The sequence below is a fragment of the Physeter macrocephalus genome, chromosome 11 (genome assembly GCF_002837175.3).
Source record: "Physeter macrocephalus isolate SW-GA chromosome 11, ASM283717v5, whole genome shotgun sequence".
NCBI classification, from domain to species: Eukaryota; Metazoa; Chordata; class Mammalia; order Artiodactyla; family Physeteridae; genus Physeter; species Physeter macrocephalus.
In genome coordinates this window covers 161,183,434-161,206,528 of record NC_041224.1, presented here as the reverse complement: position 1 = coordinate 161,206,528, position 23,095 = coordinate 161,183,434, and the positions used below count along the sequence as shown (strand labels likewise).

At 38.3% G+C, this 23,095-nt stretch overlaps 1 protein-coding gene across 3 annotated transcripts in view; it reads left to right on the top strand.

Annotated features, from left to right (window-relative positions):
- Window positions 1–18,370, top strand: part of SEL1L (SEL1L adaptor subunit of SYVN1 ubiquitin ligase) — a 58,006-nt gene extending 39,636 nt beyond the window's left edge. For all 3 annotated transcript variants that reach the window (XM_028496261.2, XM_007117591.4, XM_028496262.2), the window contains 9 exons: window positions 64–141; window positions 1,192–1,254; window positions 2,767–2,854; window positions 3,178–3,326; window positions 4,166–4,331; window positions 4,861–4,935; window positions 6,278–6,450; window positions 9,973–10,101; window positions 13,271–18,370. In XM_028496261.2, the coding sequence (XP_028352062.1) occupies window positions 64–141; window positions 1,192–1,254; window positions 2,767–2,854; window positions 3,178–3,326; window positions 4,166–4,331; window positions 4,861–4,935; window positions 6,278–6,450; window positions 9,973–10,101; window positions 13,271–13,480 (1,131 nt within the window). In that variant the 3' untranslated portion in view covers window positions 13,481–18,370. The remainder of the gene's footprint in view (window positions 1–63; window positions 142–1,191; window positions 1,255–2,766; window positions 2,855–3,177; window positions 3,327–4,165; window positions 4,332–4,860; window positions 4,936–6,277; window positions 6,451–9,972; window positions 10,102–13,270) is intronic.
- The last annotated feature ends 4,725 nt before the right edge of the window (window positions 18,371–23,095 follow it).

Sequence of the window (23,095 nt, the reverse complement as noted above, 5' to 3'; positions counted from 1 at the left end):
AGGGGAAAAATGTAATTGGAGAGAAGGTTACAGCTCATATTGAAATTGGGGTCTGTTTTCCAGATGTATTCAGAGGGAAGCGATATTGTACCTCAGAGTAATGAGACAGCTCTTCACTACTTTAAAAAAGCTGCTGACATGGTAAGACTTCATGACTCAGTATATTGAAATGTGTACCATATTACTATTATTTTAATAGGAAAGTTTATTGTGTTAAGGGGATTAGTCATAATCGACTTACTCCATAAATTATTGGAAGCGCTTATGTAAGTATGATTCATATGGATGAATTGGCTAGAAAAAACCTACTCGGTAAAAAACAGTATGTATTTTTTTTAGGGACCAGATTATTGAATATTAATTCTCTGTTTCAATTTCATTGAGAAGTTTCCTGATCAGGGAAATAATGATTTTAGTAATGGAATTAGGTGTTATATAATTTATCCTATTTGTGTTGCAACTTGAGGTTTAAAGCTTACATGACTGGGTAGTTTTGATAACCATGATACATAAGTTAGGCTTTCTTTGGCCCAGAGAAAGCTGCCTGTGAATATTTAAGACCCTCTGGCTCCAGTGTGTACACTGACCTCTTTGTCAACGAGTACATTGTTACTGTGGTCCCAGATGTCAGTGGAGCGTTTCCCACAGGGGCACTGTGACACTTTTTTAAAGATGCCTCTGTCCTTCTGAGTTTAGGTGAATACTAGATTTTTCTCTTTTGGTCTCAAAACAACGGTTGTCTTTGCTCCACAACAGTCCAACAATCTTAAGCATATCCTTGCCACCTGATCCCAATATTAATTTGTTGATTCTGCCCTGTGGCAACATCTTCTTTATTGGGGTGGGAGGTTACCAGTGAAAAACTACCAATAAAAAATGACCTACTTTTAATTTTGAAAAGATTAAATACATGTCATGTTTTATATCATAAATTCATGAAACAGATAGTCATAAGGTAAGTCACCAAAATTTAATTCTAAGTGAATTTACTATTTACTCTTTTTCAGCAATTATTGAAAGTCAAATCTCTAAAACTCAGTATCATGTTTAGTCTGATGGGAAGGAGAAAATTTTGTTTTAAATTGAAAAGTACTAAAACATGTTTTGAATATGCTTGTAAATTATTTCTTTTGCAGTCATTTATTCTTGCCTGTTTTGTAATGAATCTTTCACTTTGTCTCTGGTTGGCAGGGCAACCCAGTTGGACAGAGTGGGCTTGGAATGGCTTACCTCTATGGGAGAGGAGTTCAAGTTGTAAGTCTTCAATCTGACGTCTGACTTTAATGAGCAGTCAGCTGGTGAGATAGGGAAGTATTCCGTAACTAGCTCCCAGTCAGCCCAGGTGAGGCCGTTTCATTATAACCAGAGCTGAAACTCTGAGTTTGGTTCCCTACCACCCCTTACCCCATCCCACCATAGCAACTGCCTTCTTAGAATGGCTGTGTCTCTGGTACCTTCTCCTCAAGGTATGAAGCTGTTTCTCATTGTTCCATCTATGCTCTGTACCCCACCTACTCTGCCATCTCTCCCAGACTTAAATATCTCCCTGCTATTTCTTCACCCAAGCCTAAGAAAATTCTTAAGTCCTCCCATGTAGAGGGAGAAAAGCTTTCTGTTCTACCCCTTGCCCTTCTAGCTACCACCTCTCCTCTCTCCAGGCCTTTCCTGCAAAGCCAGGTTTCCCCAAAGAATGAACTGTGTGAGCTGCTACCATTCACTTCTCAGTTCTCAACAGTCAGGCTATCATGTAACTGCTCTACATAGCTCACCAGTAACCTCCTCAATGTCAACCCCACGGGACATTTTTTGGTTCTACCTTACTTGAACTCTTTCTTCCCGGGGGCTGTCTTGGTTTTCCTGGGCCATTGCTCTTCATTCTTCTGTGCCACTTGTTCATGTTGGATGCTCCTGTGTCCTCATCGCTGTCCTCATCTCTGTGTGATCTCTGCAAACAATATGTTCTTTTAATTTGGGCCCAAAACTAAGAGCTAGGTGTAGAATTCTAATCTGTAGGTATTTCCTAGCACAAAAGACAGTAATGTGGTCTCATTTTGATTCCTTCTAGTCGTTTTAGGGTACTAAAATCCAGTAGTGACCTTTGTTTTAATTTTTCTTTGGGGATATATCTGATATTTGAAATCTAATAATCATATAATGTTTGATAAGCTACCCAGGGAAGAACAAATAAGGAGAGAATTTTTCTTATTTAATATTAGAAATATTGAGGTTTAAAAGGGTTAGTTGGTTAATCGAAAAGATACGATGACTGTTTCTTAATTTCTGGCCTGCTGTTCTACTAGTGTTGTTTATGCTTTCTGAGAGCAGACATGCAAATTGTTTCACAAAATAGTATATTTGCTTTTTTTTAACAGTCCTAAATGTTAATCCCCCATGACTTAAAAAATATTACCGTCTTTGTATTATAAAAAATTAGGGGCTTCCCTGGTGGCGCAGTGGTTGAGAGTCCACCTGCCGATGCAGGGGACACGGGTTCGTGCCCCGGTCTGGGAAGATCCCACATGCCGCGGAGCGGCTAGGTCCGTGAGCCATGGCCACTGAGCCTGTGCTCCTCAATGGGAGAGGCCACAACAGTGAGAGGCCCACGTATCGCAAAAAAAAAAAAATTAGAAGGCATCCTTTTAATGATTTTAAGAGTATTTTCTGTATGCTTTGTTAATTCTTTTTATGAATGAATCTCCTGACTTCTGAGTATATCAGCCTTTTGAGCTTTCTTACCGTGTGATCATATGACCTCTTTTTCTACAGAATTATGATCTGGCACTGAAGTATTTCCAGAAAGCTGCTGAACAAGGCTGGGTGGATGGGCAGCTACAGCTTGGCTCCATGTACTATAGTAAGTTACGCTGGAATTAATGATGGACACACCAAATCTAAATTACCTATTTTCCTCTAGATGCCACTATAATATGGAAGTGAGAGCTATCGAATTTCTAGCTGATTAATGTCCTCCCAATTCAATGATGTGTGCATCTTGTGTTTCATTGTAGAGTATATTAATCTGTATTGATGTACAAATCTATATTAATAAGATTCACATCTTTCCAGAGTAAGAATTCTGAATTTCATTTAGTTTTATTCCTATGTAAGGCTTCTCTGACACTTCAGCTAAATCTTATTTAAGACTATTCCTAACCTCTCGTGTAATTTTCCTTACAGATGGCATTGGAGTCAAGAGGGATTATAAACAGGCCTTGAAGTATTTTAATTTAGCTTCTCAGGGAGGCCATATCTTGGCTTTCTATAACCTAGCTCAGATGCATGCCAGCGGCACAGGTGTAATGCGATCGTGTCACACCGCAGTGGAGGTAAGGGCTTTTCTACCAACCTGTATGTAGGAAATTAATTTGCCCCATAGGAAAGTCTACTGTTTTATTTATTTTTTTATTGGAGTATCATTGCTTTACAATGTTGTGTTAGTTTCGGCTGTATAACAAAGTGAATCAGCTATATGTATACATACCACTCCTACTGTTTTAATTCTGGTTTTCTTTGCATGATTTCTTCTGGAGTATAAACAGACTTAGCCAACTAGCACTGGTATACTGAGGGAAGGCTCTGAGGGTCTGTGTGTTAGAATCACACTTATTAGTTCCATTTGTCTCTCCTTCCTGGAACAGCGTTTATAAGGGCAGATATTATTGTCTGCAGTCTCTCTAACACCTGAGACGGTATCTGAGACATAGTCAGCATCAAAAAGTGTATGTTAAATGAACGTTGTTAGCTTTCTCATAATTGACACTTTAGAGGGACATTGTTAAATGCTTAGCAAAGTTTCTAAACCACTCTATGCTTCAGTTTCCTCGCTTATAAAATGGAGCTGTTTCTTACTAGGACTTACCTCATAAGAGAGTGGTCCCTCATGGGAGGAGTAAGTGAGTCAATATACGTACTATGCATAAATCACTAGGGCAGTGCCTGGCCAGAGTAAATGGTATATAATTGTTTGCTATTATTTTTATAAACCTGTTCTAAAGATTGGGTGAAAGCTTCAAATAAATATCCCAGACTTTTATATATATACTTAGTAAAACTGCCAGAGATTGAGAGAGCAAGCTTAACAATTGCTTATAGCCAAAGTGCAAAAATGATTTTCCAACATATCTTTCTTAATTTTGTATTGATTTTTTTTTTCCTGTTTTCATAGTTGTTTAAGAATGTATGTGAACGGGGCCGGTGGTCTGAGAGGCTCATGACTGCCTATAACAGCTATAAAGATGGTGACTACAATGCTGCAGTGATCCAGTACCTCCTGCTGGCGGAGCAAGGCTATGAAGTGGCACAAAGCAACGCAGCCTTCATTCTCGATCAGAGTAAGGTTCATTTTAGTCCTGCCTTGGGTTAACCTGTTTAAAAAGGAAAGCCACAAAGATACTTCTGTATTATTATAACTAGAACATAATAGCACACATGCTCAAGTTATTTTACCTAAGATCTCTAAGCCATCAAAGTTAGTTTTATACAGTTGACAGTAGAAATGGATTTGACGTCCATCATAAAATTAACTGCTTTCAGTAAATAACATTTTTCAAACTACAGCAGATGCAGAAGCATTGTTTTTCCAGTGGGATGTAGATCTCCAGTGTTTCAGTAGTCTCGTTATTAGTTCTGTGGTGAAAATGTGTCTCAGGAAGTAGTGTTGCCCTGAATGCAATGATTCCTTTGAACTCAGTATTTTATTCCCATACTTGTTTAATTTCAATAGTTTTTTCATTTAATATTTGTTATATCCCAGTTCTTATTTAGATTATGCTCCATGTATCCACCCTGGTTTGCAGATAAAGCCTAAAAGTCTAGGGCCTTTCCTTAAACACCTGATTTGTATTTCAACTTTCCTTGTAGGAGAAGCAACCATCGTAGGTGAGAATGAAACTTATCCCAGAGCTTTGCTACACTGGAACCGGGCCGCCTCACAAGGTGAGTGGTTGGTTAATTCTAGGATAAGAATTTCACCCAGGGACCTTTCTTTATTGTTTTTTTGTTTGTTTGTTTTTAATCTCACATAAAGATTAAATCATGTCATTCACCACTTTAAAATTAAGCAGAGATACTAACTATAGCTTAACTTGTTTGCATTCATGATTGGTATTCATTCTTACAATGGAAGTTCTGGTCCCAGGGTTTCTGAGTTGAACTGCAAGGTCTTAATCGTACTAGACATTTATATCATGCTATGCTTTACTCTTTGGTTTTTAGTTGGAGGCTAGTATGTTGTATTAAATGAGAACTGAATAGAATGTGTAATAGACTACAGGTGTAAAACCTAAGATTTCAGCCTTTCCCCACTCCTTTTTATTTGAATAGTTCTTTCTCACACATACTACTCTCAACATCGTCTGCCTGTCCCTTTCTCCAAGCCTGAACAATGGTCCAGTTGAATTATTTTATTTTATTATTTTTTAAATAAATTTATATTTATTTATTTATTTATTTATTTATTTATTTATTTTTTGCGGTACGCGGGCCTCTCACTGTTGTGGCCTCTCCCGTTGCGGAGCACAGGCTCAGCGGCCATGGCTCACGGGCCCAGCCGCTCTGCGGCATGTGGGATCTTCCCAGACCGGGGCACGAACCCGTGTCCCCTGCATCAGCAGGCGGACTCTCAACCACTGCGCCACCAGGGAAGCCCTGTTTATTTTATTTATTTACTTTTGGCTGCGTTGGGTCTTTGTTACTGCGTGTGGGCTTTCTCTAGTTGCTGTGAGCAGGGGCTTCTCATCTTGGCGGTGCACTGGCTTCTCATTGCGGTGGCTTCTCTTGTTGTGGTTTGAGGGCTCTAGGCACACAGGCTTCAGTAGTTGTGGCGCACGGGCTTAGTTGCTCTGCGGCATGTGGGATCTTCCTAGACCAGGGATCAAGCCTATGTCCCCTGCACCGGCAGGCGGACTCCTAACCACTGCGCCACCAGGGAAGTCCCCAGTTGAATTATTTTAAAATGTTAAATGACAGAATAGAGTGATCATCTGAGGAGTATTATTAGTGAAATAGAGTATTATTAGTAGTATTATTAGTGAAATAAAACAAATAGACTTTGTTTTATGTCTCCCTGACTATTACAAAAGCCTTCTTCAGAAGAGCAACCCTTCTAGTTAAATTTTTACTGAATTTCTCTGTTGGCTGAAGAATTTGTCACAAAGTTTGTGTGTTACAAATTAACATTTATTTTATATAAACATGTTAGCAGGAGGAGAAATAAGAGTTTGCTCTGTTTTCAACACACCTTATTTATTGGCAGTTTTGCATTTACCTTTTGTTTCAGGCTATACTGTGGCTAGAATTAAGCTTGGCGACTACCATTTCTATGGATTTGGCACTGACGTAGACTATGAGACGGCGTTTATTCATTATCGCCTAGCATCTGAGCAGCAGCACAGTGCACAAGCCATGTTTAACCTGGGATATATGCATGAGAAAGGACTAGGCATTAAACAGGTGAGGGGGACTTTGAAACAGATGTATGAATAATGTAATTGTGATTTGGGGGGAAACATCTTCATTTTTATAGGAAATAGGTTTGCTTTAGAATGTGCTCAGATTTTAGGTGCTAAGTTAGGAGACAGTTTTGTAATATTTCAGAAGACTGCCCTGCATCTCTCTCATCCTCGAGCACACACACATATTGATATCTACACTGTTATATTTAGGATATTAAGCCAAAGACAGATTCATGAAGACGGAAAAGCAGTGCTGCCTCTGTTGATAACTGCTGTTTGAGAAACTGTCCATCAATAGCCAAATTCTATCATTTCTAGATTATTTTGAAATGAATTTAATGTTTGCTACTGATGAACTTATCTTCATTCTTTTACCTTCCTAATGAAGTCTAACATTCTTTAGACCCACGGTCTTAAGCTTTTGCCTGTGTACCCTTAAAATAATTTTGAAAAACTGTGTATCCTCTTGCACATTTTTAATTTGACATTTAAAATATCTCATCATAAGTTTCAAAGGGTCTAAGTCCTAGCTATTTTAACCACTAACATTTTTATAAATAAAATGACTAAATTACTTTAAATACCAAAATAATTTGATAACCCCATTATTAATTTTTTTAAAATACACAGCAAATTCATTAAATGAAAAGAGTATCTTTTCCTTTTCTCCCTGAATTTATATTTTAGTCCATTATTCCCACAGAATTGTATACCAGTGTAATGTACTGATCACTGATCATGCTTATCTGAAACAAAAAAGTGTATAAATTCAAATTTGAATTTTATTTCCTGTGATTATAGGCTCTTAAGTATTAAGAAAAATTCTTGAGATATTATTAGCCATAGTTGGTCAGTTATTAATATACTATTGTTCTCATCAACCTCATGATATTATAAAATCTGATAAAATTTTACTTTTTGTGGTAGTTATTGAAAATGTATCTTTTAATGAGATGAATAGAGCATTTTTAAAAATTAGCCTAAGTATCATTGAACAGGTTTACCATTAATTCTTGTTTTCATTTTATAAATATATGACTGGAACCTTGTTCACATAAATAAGTATATGGGAATGGGAAGAACTTTATTATAGTAAGGTCACTTAATTCTTTAAACTGCTTTAGAGTTATATGCTGTCTTGGTAGTTTGGGCTGCAGTGACAATACTATAGCGCAGTGGCTTGAACAACAGACATTTATTTCTCACAGTTCTGGAGACTGGGAAGTTGAAGATCAAGGTGCCGGCAGATTTGGTGTCCGGTGAAGGCCCTCTTCTCTCTGTGTCCTCTCAAGAGAAAAGAGCGAGAGAGAAGCAGCAAGCTCTTTAGGGATTCTGATAAGGACACTAATTCCGTTCATGAGAGCTCTACCCTTATGACCTCATCCAATCCTAATTACCTCTCAAAGGCCTCACTTCCTCATACCATCACATTAGGGAGTGGGGTTTCACATATGAATTTTGGGGAGACACAAACACTTAGTCCATAACATATGCCAAAAATCAGACTGATCTTTCATTAAAATTATTTCTAATGATCTGTCACTTGATAACTTGGTTAAGCCTCTGTTCAGTTCTGTTGAAAGCAAAGATTTGGAAACTAGAGACTTGCAAAAGGAGGTGTTCCCTGATCACTGGACTCATACTTTCTCAGTTTCTGGCAGTAATGTCTAAAAGGCTTTCCCAAGGCTTATCAATAGCTAATGATACTCCTTGCTCATTCAGTCACTTAGAGACACTTTGTGACCTTATGTGCTTTTAAATCTAGAAGGTTGTTCATTTCATTTTGTTAATGCACTGTTTTTTGTCAAAGTGCTTTTTTATTTTATTCACTTGCGTATTCTAATTCCAGTATGTAAGTTTTGATCTTTTACATTTATATTAGTATTAGATACTTGAATATAGTTTTATCAAGAATCTGGAGCTGCAGGCTGAGTGCGTTCAGTTCACGGACGATCTCTGCCGTGTGACGTGGTTGTTGACGCCTCCCTGCATTGTCAGATCAGTCAGCCAAATCGGACTTAGTTTCTGTCAGAAAGTCTGACTTTGTTAATTCAAGTAAAAGTAATATGGGTTTGATGCCGAATGTAAAGATTACACACAAGTTATGGTTTTTATACACTTAGTAATAATTTGCTAAAGACAATCAGAATTAAAGTAATATAACTCTAACAGTCTGTTTTTATAATAGGCTGTGAAACAAGAAAATTAATCAGTGTGCTTTTCCCATCATAATTTAATTTGTAATGTAAAGCTTATACAAATTCTTATGAATAAAGACTATGATAAAAGGCATAGAATTCCTTTGATTAGCATTAGGGGAGGGAACCCTGGGATTCAGCTTTTAAGAATAATTAATCATGTATAAAAATCAGAATAATTTCATTAGTTTTTATAAGACATTATCACCTTTTCTTATTCGTTTTCTGTTTTTTTTTAAATAAAAGAGATACTCATACTCTAAAAGCTAATCAGTCCAGCATCCAGTATAGATAGAAAAATATTAAGTAGTAAACAAGATGAGGATTGGTTAAAATTGGAATAAATAATTCAGGATTTGATTGATAGATAAGATTTAATTACCCTATTGAATCATCCACACAGAGTCTGTGGATCACATAAAGTTTGATTCATGATCTTGAAAAATATGACTACAAATAAAATTTGTTACATTTTTTAAAAAATCAAAGACACTGACCATACTGTTACTTTTATTTGAAGGTGCTCTTCTTTTTAACTAAAAAGATTCACCTTAGGGACAAGTATAGAGAATAGCTGACAGTAACTGCTTATATTTAAATATGTAGAAAAAGTCAGTCTTAATGTTTAGCCTTTTTTTTCCCATGTCTCATGGAATTCTTACCTATGAGTTTGGCATTCTTTGACAGTAGTCAGGGGATGGGAGAAGTGAGGTTGTTAAATGAGAATTTTGCACCTCCCACCATCCCATTCTACCACTTATCTGAATGCAGAGCACTCCAACCTGGGCCAAAATTAGTAATGACTTGTTTCGCCCTTTATAGAAATACATCTAAGACAGGAAGACACAGGATGCAAGTCCCTTAACACTGTCCATGCATGCACACCTTGGAAAACTTTGAGTATGTATGTGTACCCCAGTTTGAAGATCACTGTTGCAGACTGAAACCAGGAATTGCTTACACTGACTGGTTATAAGTAGGAAAATATTAACTTGAGACTTACAGGTCACCCCTGGAAGTCTCCAGGTTAACAGTGTTATGCATAGGTGTATAGCTGTGTCCACCGTATCTGCACAGCAAGTGGGATGTCAGATCAGGGGAACACAAGTTAACTTTTAAATTTTTCAACTAAGTTTTTCAAAATTAAGCAGTTAGATAATTAAACAGATTTTACCTAATTAAAGCTTGGGTTTTTTTCTTTAGGTAAGGGAAATTTTAAAATGAAACTTGAAAGGTAAAATAAACTTTCCTAATATATAAATAGTAATTATTTTTACTTAGTTTAACAAGAAATGAACTTTGGTTTACTACCTGTATTGTAGGATATTCACCTTGCAAAACGTTTTTATGACATGGCAGCCGAAGCCAGCCCAGATGCACAAGTACCAGTCTTCCTAGCACTCTGCAAATTGGGTATTGTCTATTTCTTGCAGTACATACGGGAAACAAATGTAAGTGGTCCATGTCTCTTTTAACTAAAATACAAATGATGTAACCTTCTCAGTCCACAGTTTTGTTTTTGCAAAGTTGGGGGAGGGGAGGAAGGACCTGCAAGTGTCTGGTCTCTTTCCTTCTTCCCAGATGAAGGGACCTCATCAGGTGAGGGATGAGTGTAGCCACAAAGCACTTAACAGTTCCCAGGTTAACATTTGACAGTGGTTCCCAGTGCTAAAGCATTTTTCATTGGTGCAGATGTTTTCTGGTTTAGGGAAAACTGAGACTAAACCGTGGCAATTTGAAATAGTAGTTAACTAAATCCAGTAAACATTAAATCAGATGACTGCCTAGCAGTGACTCAGACCAGCCCCTTAAAAAGAGAATTTAAGACATGGGAAGAAGAAGTAGAACCTGAGAACCTGCCCAGGCTCTTGTACTTCAGATTCTTCTGATAGTGGAACATGTTAAAAATACTACTGGAACTGTATTTTCTAAAAATACCTTGAATTATTTAAATATGCTTAATGGTAGAACTTTGCTAGGAGATGGGTGGGTTACCCATTCTCTTCAAAACTGCCAACTCGGGCTTCCCTGGTGGCGCAGTGGTTGAAAGTCCGCCTGCCGATGCAGGGGACACGGGTTCGTGCCCAGGTCCGGGAGGATCCCACATGCTGCGGAGCGGCTGGGCCCGTGAGCCATGGCCGCTGAGCCTGCGCGTCCGGAGCCTGTGCTCCACAACGGGAGAGGCCACAACAGTGAGAGGCCCGCATACCGCAAAAAAACAAAAACAAACAAACGAAAAAACTGCCAACTCTAGTTACCAACACAATGTTGGTACTCTTGGGTTCTCCAGTTTGCTGTTTTGTTTACAGTACCTATCGTTCCTCCTAATGGATTCACTGGTGCAGCATTTAACTCTGAAAGTCCTAAAATGTATGCAGAAAGAAGGGCTATTTAACTTTAATTCACGCCAGACCAGAAAAAGATGATGTTTCAACCTTTTGTTAATATCTTCCAGAACAAGTTGATGCACCATTTCAGCACTAGATTCCGGAAGGGGCTTTCCCTCTTTGTTACACAGATGTAAATTTAGTCCATGCTGCTTCAGCATCTATAAAGAGAAATTCGACAACTTCTCCCTTTTGCAACCCTAGCCCGTGCACTGAGGTCCTCCACGTATAGGGCTCCAGAGGGCTGGAGATGTTGGCCTCTGTCCTCTTGATTGCTTATACATTTGTAATGTCAAATTTATGATTGTTCAGTAGCGTGAGCCAGGGTATGCTGCACGCTCTGTTAACTCAAAGGATCTTTGTTCCTTTAACTGAAAAGCTGACGGTGTGGCTGCCTGCTCTTTCTCTCTCAGGACTATTTCAGACCCTTGTCTCGCACAGTTTTTATTACTAATCAACTACTGATTACAGTCTAGGATTTGGTCATGTAATACACCATGTTAAGTTGTTGTGTTTTATACAGAAGTTTCAAGAAAACAATAAAATGCCCCATAATCCTACCACCTAGATATTCCAACTTTAAAAAAAAAAAAAGGGTAATAAGTATTGATGGTAAGAAAGTCAAAAAATACAGAAAAACAAAGTCTCCTATTGCGGGTCCCACCCCAGGGAACACAGTTAATAGTTTGTTATAATTTTTTTTCCAGAAAAATTTTAGCACCTGTACCTACAAATATGATATTATGGGGACCTTTTAAATGTAATTTTATTTAAACATAAAGGATTATGCCCCATATTTACTTTCTTTGTGGGTAAGTAGCAGTCAGAAAATACCAGGAATAACTTAAGTGACATTAAAACAATTAAAATATCATAGATGAAGAAAATAACTTTTAAGTTCAATTTCAGTTGTTAAATATTTAGTTAAATCCTAACTAAAAAGCATTATTTGTTCAGCTATTAAACTTCTGAATTCCTGTCATCTTCAGTTACATGAGAGAAGTAGTAAAATAGCCTTGCTTTCATTAGAAGAGAGCTTTTTAGCTAGTGTGTCATCACTAAAAATAGGTTATAGGTGAGGTGTGCCAAGATACTGATTTCTGCCCCGCCCTTGGTCCTCCATTGTCCCCAGTGTTTGTTTCTAATACTTCCTGTGAAAAATGGTTGGAAATCAGTGCATTAGGTTACTGATGGAAAGGAACCATAGCTCTGGTCCTCAGACATTATTTTGAGTTTCAGTTGAAGGCTTTTAAAACTTTCTTTTTTTTTCAGTTGAACTCATTGTCTTTTATTTTTTTGTCTTGTTTTGTCCTTAATTTTATTAGATTGGATCCTTTGTTAAAGTCTGGTGGGTTTTATTTTTATTTTTTTTAATTGAAGTATAGTTGATATATAATACTATAGAGTTACAGGTGTACAATATAGTGATTCACAATTTATATAGGTTATACTCCATTTATAGTTATAAAATAGTGGCTGTAATTCCCATGTTGTATGATATATCCTTGTAGCTTATTTTATACTTAATAGTTTGTATCTCTTAGTCTCCTACCCCTATATTGCCCCTCCGCCTCTTCCCTTTCCCCACTGATGACCACTAGTTTGTTCTCTATATCTGAGCCTGCTTCTTTTTTGTTATATTCACTAGTTTGTTGTATTTTTTAGATTCTGCATATAAGTGATATCGTACACTATTTGTCTTTCTCTGTCTGACTTATTTCACTTAACTGTGTCATATTTTAGATTCCACATGTAAGTGATATCATACACTATTTGTCTTTCTCTGTCTGACTTATTTCACTTAACATAATGCCCTCCAAGTCCATCCATTTTGCTGCAGATGGCAAAATTTCATTCTTTTTTATGGCTGAGTAATGTTCCATTGTGTATATATGTACCACATCTTCTTTATCCATTCATCTGTTGATGGACACTTAGGTTGCTTTCACATCTTGGCAATTATGAATAATGCTGCTATGAACATTGGGGTGCATGTATCTTTTAGAATTAGTGTTTCTGTTTTTTCAGATATATACCCAGGAGTGGAATTGCTGGGTCATATGGTAGTTCTGTGTTCAGTAAAACCCTTTTTTTTTGGAACACATTGCAAAATGTTACTAAAACCAATTGATTTAATAAATTCTGTATTTATCTCTAATCTGTGATGTAACTTTCCTAGCTCCTTCTATTACATTTTAATGATCATAATGATTTTTATACTTTTCTCATTAAGCTTCGAGATCTGTTCACCCAGCTTGATATGGACCAGCTTTTGGGACCTGAGTGGGACCTTTACCTCATGACCATCATCGCATTGCTGTTGGGGACAGTTATCGCTTACAGGCAAAGGCAGCACCAGGACATGCCTGTCCCCAGGCCTCCTGGGCCACGGCCAGCACCACCACAGCAGGAGGGGCCGCCTGAGCAGCAGCCACCACAGTGACCCACGGCGGCCAGCCTTGACCAGTGACAAACAAGGAAATCGTTTACCAAGAACGCTTGCATTTGATTTAGGACTTTGGATCAGTGGCCACCTCCTGGAAGAGGCACAAGGAAGCATTGAATTCCTAAAGCTGCTTAGAATCTGATGCCTTTATTTTCAGGGATAAGTAACTCTTACCTAAACTGAGTTGAATGTCCGTTTCAGTGCCGTATGGAATAACAACTCTCAGTGGCTCCCCTGCCCCCCCTTTTTTTTCCTGGAAACATGCGAGACACTCAAGGTAATGTCTGCTGTGTGCAGCTATCTTTCTTGGGTCCTTTTGGTCATTCTTTCAATGTGCATAAGTTCTGTCAGCCATCTTTAAGGTCTCATGCGTCGACACTAAAAACTGATCGATGTAAAAAGGAAAACCCAGTTAGTTGCAGATTTAACCTTAACATGTTTGAAAGTCTGAAAATAGAACTTGCCTTTTAAGTTAAAAAAAAAAAGTCTTCAAAGTGTTTCAGAACTGCAATAACCAAGGAACTTTTACCAGGCCACATGCAAGTATACATATTCAGCATATTTGTTACTTTAAAAGGCAAGGTTGGGAGGTTTCTTACTGTTGGTGATTGTCATACTTTATACCATACTTCTCTCCTTCAAAGACTGAAAGGCCATGTTAAAGAGTTTTATGTGAACTTCATTTCCTTGGAATGGAATATATAGAAAACATTGTGAACTGACTTCTTGAGCTAATACGTGAACTTGCCCCAAATTACTCAATGTAATTTGCTTGTTTTGAGTATACAGAGCCTTCATCTGGAAGCCAGAGGATGGACTAAAGGGGAGAGATTAGAAAACAATATTGAAGAACTCTGGGTGGGGTACCAGGATCACAGACACACTTTCCCAAAAGTTGAAGCATTTGTTCCCAGGATTTATTTTACTTTGCATTTCTTATTGCAAAAGAACAGACCACCCTCCTGAATTTTTTAAATATGAAATATTGTTGCCAAGCTATGGCATACAGTGACTACCATTACAATACTAACACTCAGAGAATCTGAGATGTATTAAAATCAGTGGTTGAGGAAAGCCAAAGCCTGTTTATACCGTTCAGGGAGATTTTTATTTCTGCAGTTTGATGTTACATTAGAAGATCAACCACTTGCTTAGCTTTCGTATTCACCACCCTTCCACTGTTAACATCAGGAAAATCAAGGCTATTACACTTCAGAATTGTCTGGTTAAGTACTACGGAAAACAACAACGACAGCAACAACAAAGAAAACAGAGAAGGTCACATACCACAAATGAAAAAATTAAAACTTCAACCAAATTTGTATTCCTTTTTGTTGTCGGATGGCAGCGTTCACCAGCCTGTATCTGGTCTGAGGCTCTCTTAGTGTGTGAGCAGGCTTTCTGTGCCTGCTGACCTCATCTGTTTATATTAGTCTTTATATTCTTTTTCCGTAACCCCTCATCTGCCAGAAAACTTGAAGAGTTGTAAGACTTTGGTTTTTGAAGTAGAGATTGTATTTAGAACTACAGTGAATTAGTCTGTAATGAACATGAAGGCTCTAAATGTGAAGTAGTGTGCTTTTTTGGTGTTTAGAGTATTATGAGAAACCTGGTAAACCAACTTTCCTCCTAGATATTTGCTTCTAAATAGGAAGAGGTGGTGACAGCGAGAACCATATGTATAAATGCAGATCTGAAAGGTAGGAAATTTTACCCTCGGAAGTGTAATGTTGCTTTGGGCAGCTCATGTAAATATTAAGACTTGTTTGATCTCTTACATTAGAGATTTGAGTACAGTCGGTACAGTATGTTGGTGTCTTCACCCCTGCCTGTTCTCCCCCAACCTTCAAGATAAGTATGATCCACAGTAGCAGCCACGCTTCGTTTCGAAGGAACTGTTTTAATTTATTTAAAACTTTTAACAACTAAACTTCCATGTTTTTCTACCATCCACCTAATTTTTCCTTTAGCAGCATTCTTATCTCTATCTTTACTTCCCTCTGTTAGTACTTTGAGAAAACATTTCTTAAAGCAGTGTGCACTACCCAGAGGCAGATGGGAAAGTGTGGTCTTGTTCTCCAGGCAATAACTTCCCGTTAGTGTACCACTAGCCATGTCCTTTTTATTAATCTCCCAAATAGATCTTTTTCTTGGCTTTTGTCCACCTCCTGTTTTACCCTGGGTCATTTGCTACTGGAAATTTGAATGGTAAATTTAAAATAACTTCGTTCCTATGGCTTCATTTAAAGACTGTCTCAAAAATACTTTGCTCCCTTTTTCATTCTGTACAAGGGACCTGATACCTAAGCAAATAGGAACTGGGTTTGGTGTTTCTCCTAAAATAATGCTCAATACCTACCTAATCAAATGGCATCCATTTGAATAAAATGACAGTAACTAAAGCTAGTTAATGTCAGTGACATTAAACTAACTCCAGGATTCAGGAGTTTTAATGTTAGAATTTAGAGCTAGCAGATAGAGTACGGCTTCATTTCTCCGTGGTAGCCCTTCTCTCCCGATCCCTTTTATAGTCTGTCTTCCTGCCTTCCAAGGTGATGACAGTAGTACTCTACTTAGCTTCTATTCTCTTGTGCATTTGGTTTCTTGGTTAGTCAACTGTTCCAGAGTCTTGAGACTATCTGTTCTGCTTTTTGCTTTATGTTAACAAAGGTAGCACTGGGGTTTGGGGTTTGGTGGTTTTTTTTTTTCCTTTTTGTTTTTGGAGCTTTTGTTTCTGTATTCTGGGTAAGGCTTATCTTATTTTTGGTTAATATCCAATGGCACAGAAAAATAAACCAAAAGGTTTCTTTTTTTCAAAATTCATTATTATTTAGCATTTAGATGAACTTGTAAGTCATTAATCTTAATACTGTTGAGGATGTGTTACCCTTCTGCATATAAGGTTAATTTGTGAGAGTTTTACTGCTAAGCCATTTTATCTCTGTACCATTGGGAAGTTGTAGAAACTTCTGCTGGTGATCTGGCCATGATCTGTTGCTTTATTTAATTAAGGAGCTGCTGTTGCCTCCAGGAAACTTAAGTATTTTGTTTAAGCTTTTTTTTTTCTCCCTTTCTTTGCTCCTCATGTTTGTTCTTCAAACCAGTGTTTTGGAAGTATGCATGCAAGCCTGTAAATGAAGACCACAGCTCTTCATGTGTGCAGCATGTGTATTATATTGTCTAGCTACATCTGCAAAAAACCTTTTTCAGAGGTTTGGACTAACATTTCACATGCACATTTCAAAACAAAAAATGCTTCAGAGAAACAGCCCCTTTACCTACCAAGAAGAGCAACGTGGGCTACATTTGTCCCAATAACAGCTAGTGTTTGTTTTGAAAGTGAATTTAATTATGTTATACAATATTATGACTACAACTGTGCAAGAAATAAAGCAAAAGAATCTTCTATTTTCACGACAATACTTTTCATCAGTCATTGCTCTCAAATATAAATGAAAATACACAATTTCTGAATATCATATTGTCAGAGGCACTACCTGATTTTTCAATGTGTAGTAGTCCTCGAAAAGAAGCTGAATTTCTCCTTCCACTTGGTATTTCAAGAAAATTGAAAACATTCCAAGTAAAAATGATTTGTATTTTTAAAGTGACTATTTGCACAAGTAAAAACCTGACGCGTGCGTGAGAAGGATGTCTCGGTTGTGTGCAGGGAGTCAGTCACCTCGCATGCACCGGCTTTCCTGTTTGGAATAACAAGATGACACTATTCTCTTTGATTAAAAAAAAAAAAATCATAATATTGATACGATCAAGGTGTAACCACTATCAATATTTAGGAGACGTTTTAAAAGACCGTAAGCTGGCATTGGAAAGAACACCATGGTAGACTTTTTGTAAATTTATTTTGTATTTAATTAAATTCAGTATAAAGGCTGGTGAAGTGTAATATAATTGTGTAAACAAATCCTGTTAATAGAGAGATGTACAGATTCGTTTTGTACTGTATCTTGAAACCTGTGAAATAAAGATTCCACCTCTGGTTATCCTGTATGCTATAACGTACCCTGGCCAGGCACCTCTCCAGGCAGACTTTTTTTAAAACCTGAATCATTCAGTTTTTTCATGAACCTTTTTGGAAATTCAGAAACTTCTGGAAAGCATTCATTAGGGGCAGTTTGAATCCATCTTACATTTACTTTTAACTATTGAAATTCAGATTTCTATAAGTTGAATTTTATCCTACAGAATATGAATTTGCTAAGAAATGTTTCCCTTTTTAAATCTCTTGAGATCTTTGACCTGAATCAGCCTGTGATATATAGTATACGTATTCACTTCTATCCTGATTGTGGTAAAACTTAGCTAAAGTTTGTTTATGCATTGCCTTTTCCCAGAAAGTTTTTAGGAGGGCTTACAGAGCTACATAACAGTGCAACACGATGACATTTACGTAGGATAAGTAAGTAAAGGGGAAACAAAGGAGAAAACAGTATTAAATCAGGAGTGAACTTTGTACACAAAATGCATGTTAGAACCAGGCTACAAATCTGGCCCTAACTTCCTAGCAGCCAACTCAAAAGAAATCAAGCTAAAATGTTCGTCTTAGAAGCATCAGATCCTTGAAAAAGTTTGGATGATGCAGATTGTGGCAAGTGCAGAAATTGGGTCTCAAATTTTACTTCTGGGAGCATAGTCACCCAAGATGACTTTGACCTTGACTAAAATAAAAGTTTTGAGGAAGTTGGACATCGGAGCTGTAACATCAGCAGTTTGATGTTGGGTGTGATGCCTATTTACCAGTTAGCCCCTTTCTGACAAGTCATTAAAATGAGTCCTTGGTCTTCACTGGATGCAACTTGATGAGAAACAGCCTCTCCCTTTTACCTTTATGACACTAATTTTGATTGGCTACACTAACCTTGAAATTTGCTTACACTGTGTCACGACATATACATAAATATATGCAAGTAAAAAATTAGAAATAGTTTCTGTAGTAGAAACTACAAAAAGAAAAACAGGAGAAGGAAGTTTTTTTTTACTCTTTGGATATTTCCCAAATACTTGAAGAGTCAAGCAAAAAATAAAATGAGCTTTAGGATCTACCAGTTCAAAAGGAGATGCTTCTGCATTAACGGATCTTGTATACTTCTTCCCATGTCATTTCCACCACTCCTTAGAAAGCCATCAGATTGAACAAACTTGAGCAAAAACTCTGGTTTTCCTAGTGGCCAAATGTTTTCAGTCTGGATTAATTTATTTTAAACATGACCTAGTGTTAATGCTGAATTGTGTATTAAATCCCACTTACAAAAATCCCACGTGATTTTTTTCTTATGTAAGTTGAGTAGAATATGGTCAGTTAATTGACTTGAGAACATTCATATAAATATTTTCTGGTTTTGCTCAATCCAGTTGCCTTTTGCCTTCTGTCTACCTCCCAATAGAACTCTCTTATTTAGCCTTTCAGGATAGAAAAGAATGTCTCATAAGTCTTCTGAGTATTAGATATGAGATTTAAGTATCTTAAACAAGGATTCTGACTTTGAAAATGAAGTTGTCACTGAGTTTTACATGATTCAAGATTTAAATGTGAACAACGGAAACCTCCGTTCTTGGAAACATTTATTTCAAGATGTGAAAGCACAGCTGTGAGTTTCAGAGTTTGTGCATCTGGGTTTCCCCACTCTTCACCCGTGCATTGCCTAAATTTTTTTTTTCCTTAGGAAAATTTGATTAATTGAATCTTTTTGTTCTAAATGCAATTTTTTTGAAACAAATAGAAACTAATCCCGATTGTGCAAGAGAGGAAGGGGAGGAAGTGGAGGGAATCATCCAGCTGGTCTTGTTTGTACTAGTAAAGAATTTACTTGAATTTTCTTCAACCTATACAGATGCTATTTTCTTTTGCATACTATTTGGACAGTGTTGTTTGGCTGGTAGCATCTTACACGATGCATGGAAATTTACTGCCAGGACAGAGGTGAGAACAGCATACTGGTTTCCCTATAGTTCCTATTTTGACTCTAGATGAAATAAATGCTGTAAATGGAACTGTCCACACTGGAGCTGTGAACAACAGCCTTTATTATTTCAAAGGCAAGGAAAAAAGTAATTGAAGAAGCCTTAGATGTGTTAATTGGTATTTATATTTCATCACTCATTTAAGGCTTAAAAGTAATTAAAACTGCATAACTAATGCTTTTTGTACTCAAGTTCACTAAACCAAAGAAGGAACCTGTTAGGTCTCACCGGGCACAGTGAAGTAAGCTAGGAACTGGACATTTATACGTTAAAGCAGTGAAGTAGAAGAAAGGCCTATGAACTGGGATGAAACCCCACCCTTAGCTACAGAAAAACTACACTGCATCCCAGTAGACCTATTGCCACTAACGAAAGGGGCTTTTTAATTACGAGTCACTATTCCAGTGCCAGAGTCATGATGACAAATTGGACAGATGCACGGGGATGGACCCATACACAACCTCCATGGCCTATAGTTGGGTCTTGCATTCCCAACAGGTTCTCCCGTTGACCCTCCTGAGTTGCCTAATCCCTTCATAAAAGAGATCAGGGGTCAGTCCTGCCCCCAGTGAATGGCGCTGAAATGCAAAGGAAGAAAGGAAGGATGCCATAGCAAGGGGAGAAAAGCTCTGGACTGGGCTCTAGTCCTCACAGTGAGTGGATGGTCTTGGGCAAACCGCTCATTTTATCAAGAGGCTGCTTGCACTGGATGGTCATTAAGGTCTTGCCAGCCCTTGGAGGTTTTAAATGCCAAAAGCAACTGAGTAGACATTTTTTTCAATTACCAGCTAGCCTGAGAGAACCTCGCAGTTGGCACTCAGTTTTGGGTTTTGGAAAACTTAGGTCACCATGAAGTCCATCTGGATCTAGGTATACTTCCTGTTCTGATATCAGATGCCCTAAATATCAAACCTGGGTTTGAGCAAACTGCCATTTTTCTTTGGTGACCTTATATCCCTTTCAGGCTAAAAGCTTTAGGAAGTGGAGGCTGTCTTCCTGTGAAGAGACTTGAGAAGGAGAGCAGAGTATTACAGGGGGTAGTACAATGGATTATGAGGCCTTGAGCCTTGTAATCTTCTGTTACAGGGTTTATGCCTTGAAGGGCTTCTTTCTTTATAGGATATTGATTAATTCTGGGAAGAAGTTTTGAAGGATCTATTTCAATCTTGATGGGAGGTGGGCTGCGAAATTTGCCCATATCAGCTGGAGATTTTGCCCACAAGGAGTGTGGTAGCTGATTCAATAAGGACAAATTATCAGTGTTTCCAGAATCAGTCTAGTAGCGTCAGAGATGGAGCAAGGGTCCAGAGATGTCAAAGGGTCATTGAGTTCACTGGTTGGCTGCTTTGATGTCTATTATCAAGTTCTAGAATTATTTTATCCTTCTGGGAGAAAGAAATTCCAGCATGATGCTTCCCTAACAAATCTCAGTGTAGTAAATGGATAGGGGCAGAGAAACTAAGAAGAAAAGGGTGTGTACCTCTCAAAGGGCCTAAACGAAAGAGAATAGCTTTAGAGACTGAAACCTCTTAAGGTTCATTAGAGATCCCCAGTATTTGAACTAGGTTTTTGTTGTTGGGTTTTTTTTTTTTTGCCACACCATGCAGCTTGTGGGATCTTAATTCTCTGGCCAGGGATTGAACCCGGGGCCACGGCAGTGAAAGTGCCGATTCCTAATCACTGGACTGCCAGGGAATTCCCTGAACCATTTTAGTACTCCAAGGAGAGGGCTGCTTTATAGTAGTGGGGTTGAAAAGTAATCCATGCTGGAAAAGAAGTAAAACTGTCACTGTTTGCAGATGACATGACACTACACATAGAAAATCCTAAAGATGCTACCAGAAAACTACTAGAGCTCATCAATGAATCTGGTAAAGTTGCAGGATACAAAATTAATGCACAGAAATCTCTTGCATTCCTATACACTAACAACGAAAGATCAGAAAGAGAAATTAAGGAAACAATCCCATATAGTAGTAGGGCTGAGCACTGAGAGTGTGGCTCCAGTGTCAGGACTGGAAAAACTTCATTCCCAATCAGGGGAAATGTTTCTTCAAGCTGATTAAGAGGGAGGATTGGGAAGAGTTCCTGTAGTTCTGTGGAGCCCTGTCACTGAGAATCGGGAGGATGTCACAAATGCTAGTTAACGGGCTGAAGGTGCCTAAGTACTTAAATTTGTAACAATCTCTTTTCCAATGCCTAGGCTCTTTGCAATAATAGCAAAAACTTAGGAGTCTTTGGGTTTCATTTAGGAGCCTTCATTTGTTGGAGATGAAGATTAAGAATTTTGTCAGTCTCCCTTTCAGGTGGGAGAGCGGGAGAGAGCTGGTTTGGCAGAGTAACCAAGTCTAGAGTAGACATCATTTCCCATTCCATCTTGGTCCTTTTTACTAGAAGGGAAAGATCCTGGTTCAGCCCATTAATAAAGTTAGAGTTAAAAGCTACCAGGATGGAATCAGCATCTGAAGGAAGACTAGAATTTTCTTTAAAAATAATGCAAAGCCAATTGTTCCCTGGTGGCGCAGTGGTTGAGAGTCTGCCTGCCAATGCAGGGGACACAGGTTCGAGCCCTGATCCGGGAGGATCCCACATGCCATGGAGCAACTAAGCCCGTGGGCCACAACTACTGAGCCTGCACTCTGGAGCCCGCGAGCCACAACTACTGAAGCCAGCACGCCTAGAGCCCGTGCTCCGCGGCAGGAGAGGCCTCCGCAATGAGAAGCCCGTGCACCCCAGCGACGATCCAATGCAGCCAAAAATTAATTAATTAATTAATTAATTAATTAACAAATGCAAAGCCAATTGTAATAATCATGAACATGTTCAGATTTTTTTGTGCAAGCCTGAGTTTTGTTCCAATCAACAGGCTTTGGAAAAGCCCTATGAATTGCTCGATGAAGTCACTTAGGGATTGGCCGAGCCTGATCATGTAAGTGGGCTGGTCTCCTGGTTGTAATTCTAGAGACCTTTCAGGATGTTCCCAATGAGCACTTTTCATCTAATGCTGGGCCTGGCCTTCACTGACAAGCATATGAGCTAGCTGGTATATAAGTCAAAAAAGCCAGGTTGATAAGTTTGAATGGCTATATTAAATTCCTCAGCAAATCTGTGAGGATTTCAGCTACTTCGGGAAAATCTTTTGACTATGGCACAGTTCAGCTTTAGTCCAGGGAACATAGAAATTAAAGGTTTAGCCTCTGGGTCCTCAGAAGTCTTCATTTTAAAGGGAAAGGTTCTGATATGTTCCGACGAAAAGGGATCAGGCAGAGTTTTGGAGAAACAGGGAAGTTTGGCGAGAGAATTAGTACGGGGAACCTCAGGGCCTAGAGCGGGGTGGGGGGGGGTGGGGAGGCAGCCTAGGAAGGGCGGAGGAAGATGGACCAGAGGTGGAACCAAGGAAGAGCCTGAGGCTTCGGGAGCCATCTTATCTTTCTTTAAGTCTGTTTGCCTCAGTTAATCTTAAAATCTTATTTTGCAGAGAGGCAATTTTAGGCTCCTGATAACACTTGGGAAGTCTCAAAATACCAATAAAAATATGTGCTCTACTCAGTTCAGAAATTTTAGAGCTATTGTGGTCTAGTTTGTTTTTAAGAAATTTAAGTTTGGGGATGTCAAAAGTTCCCCATAATG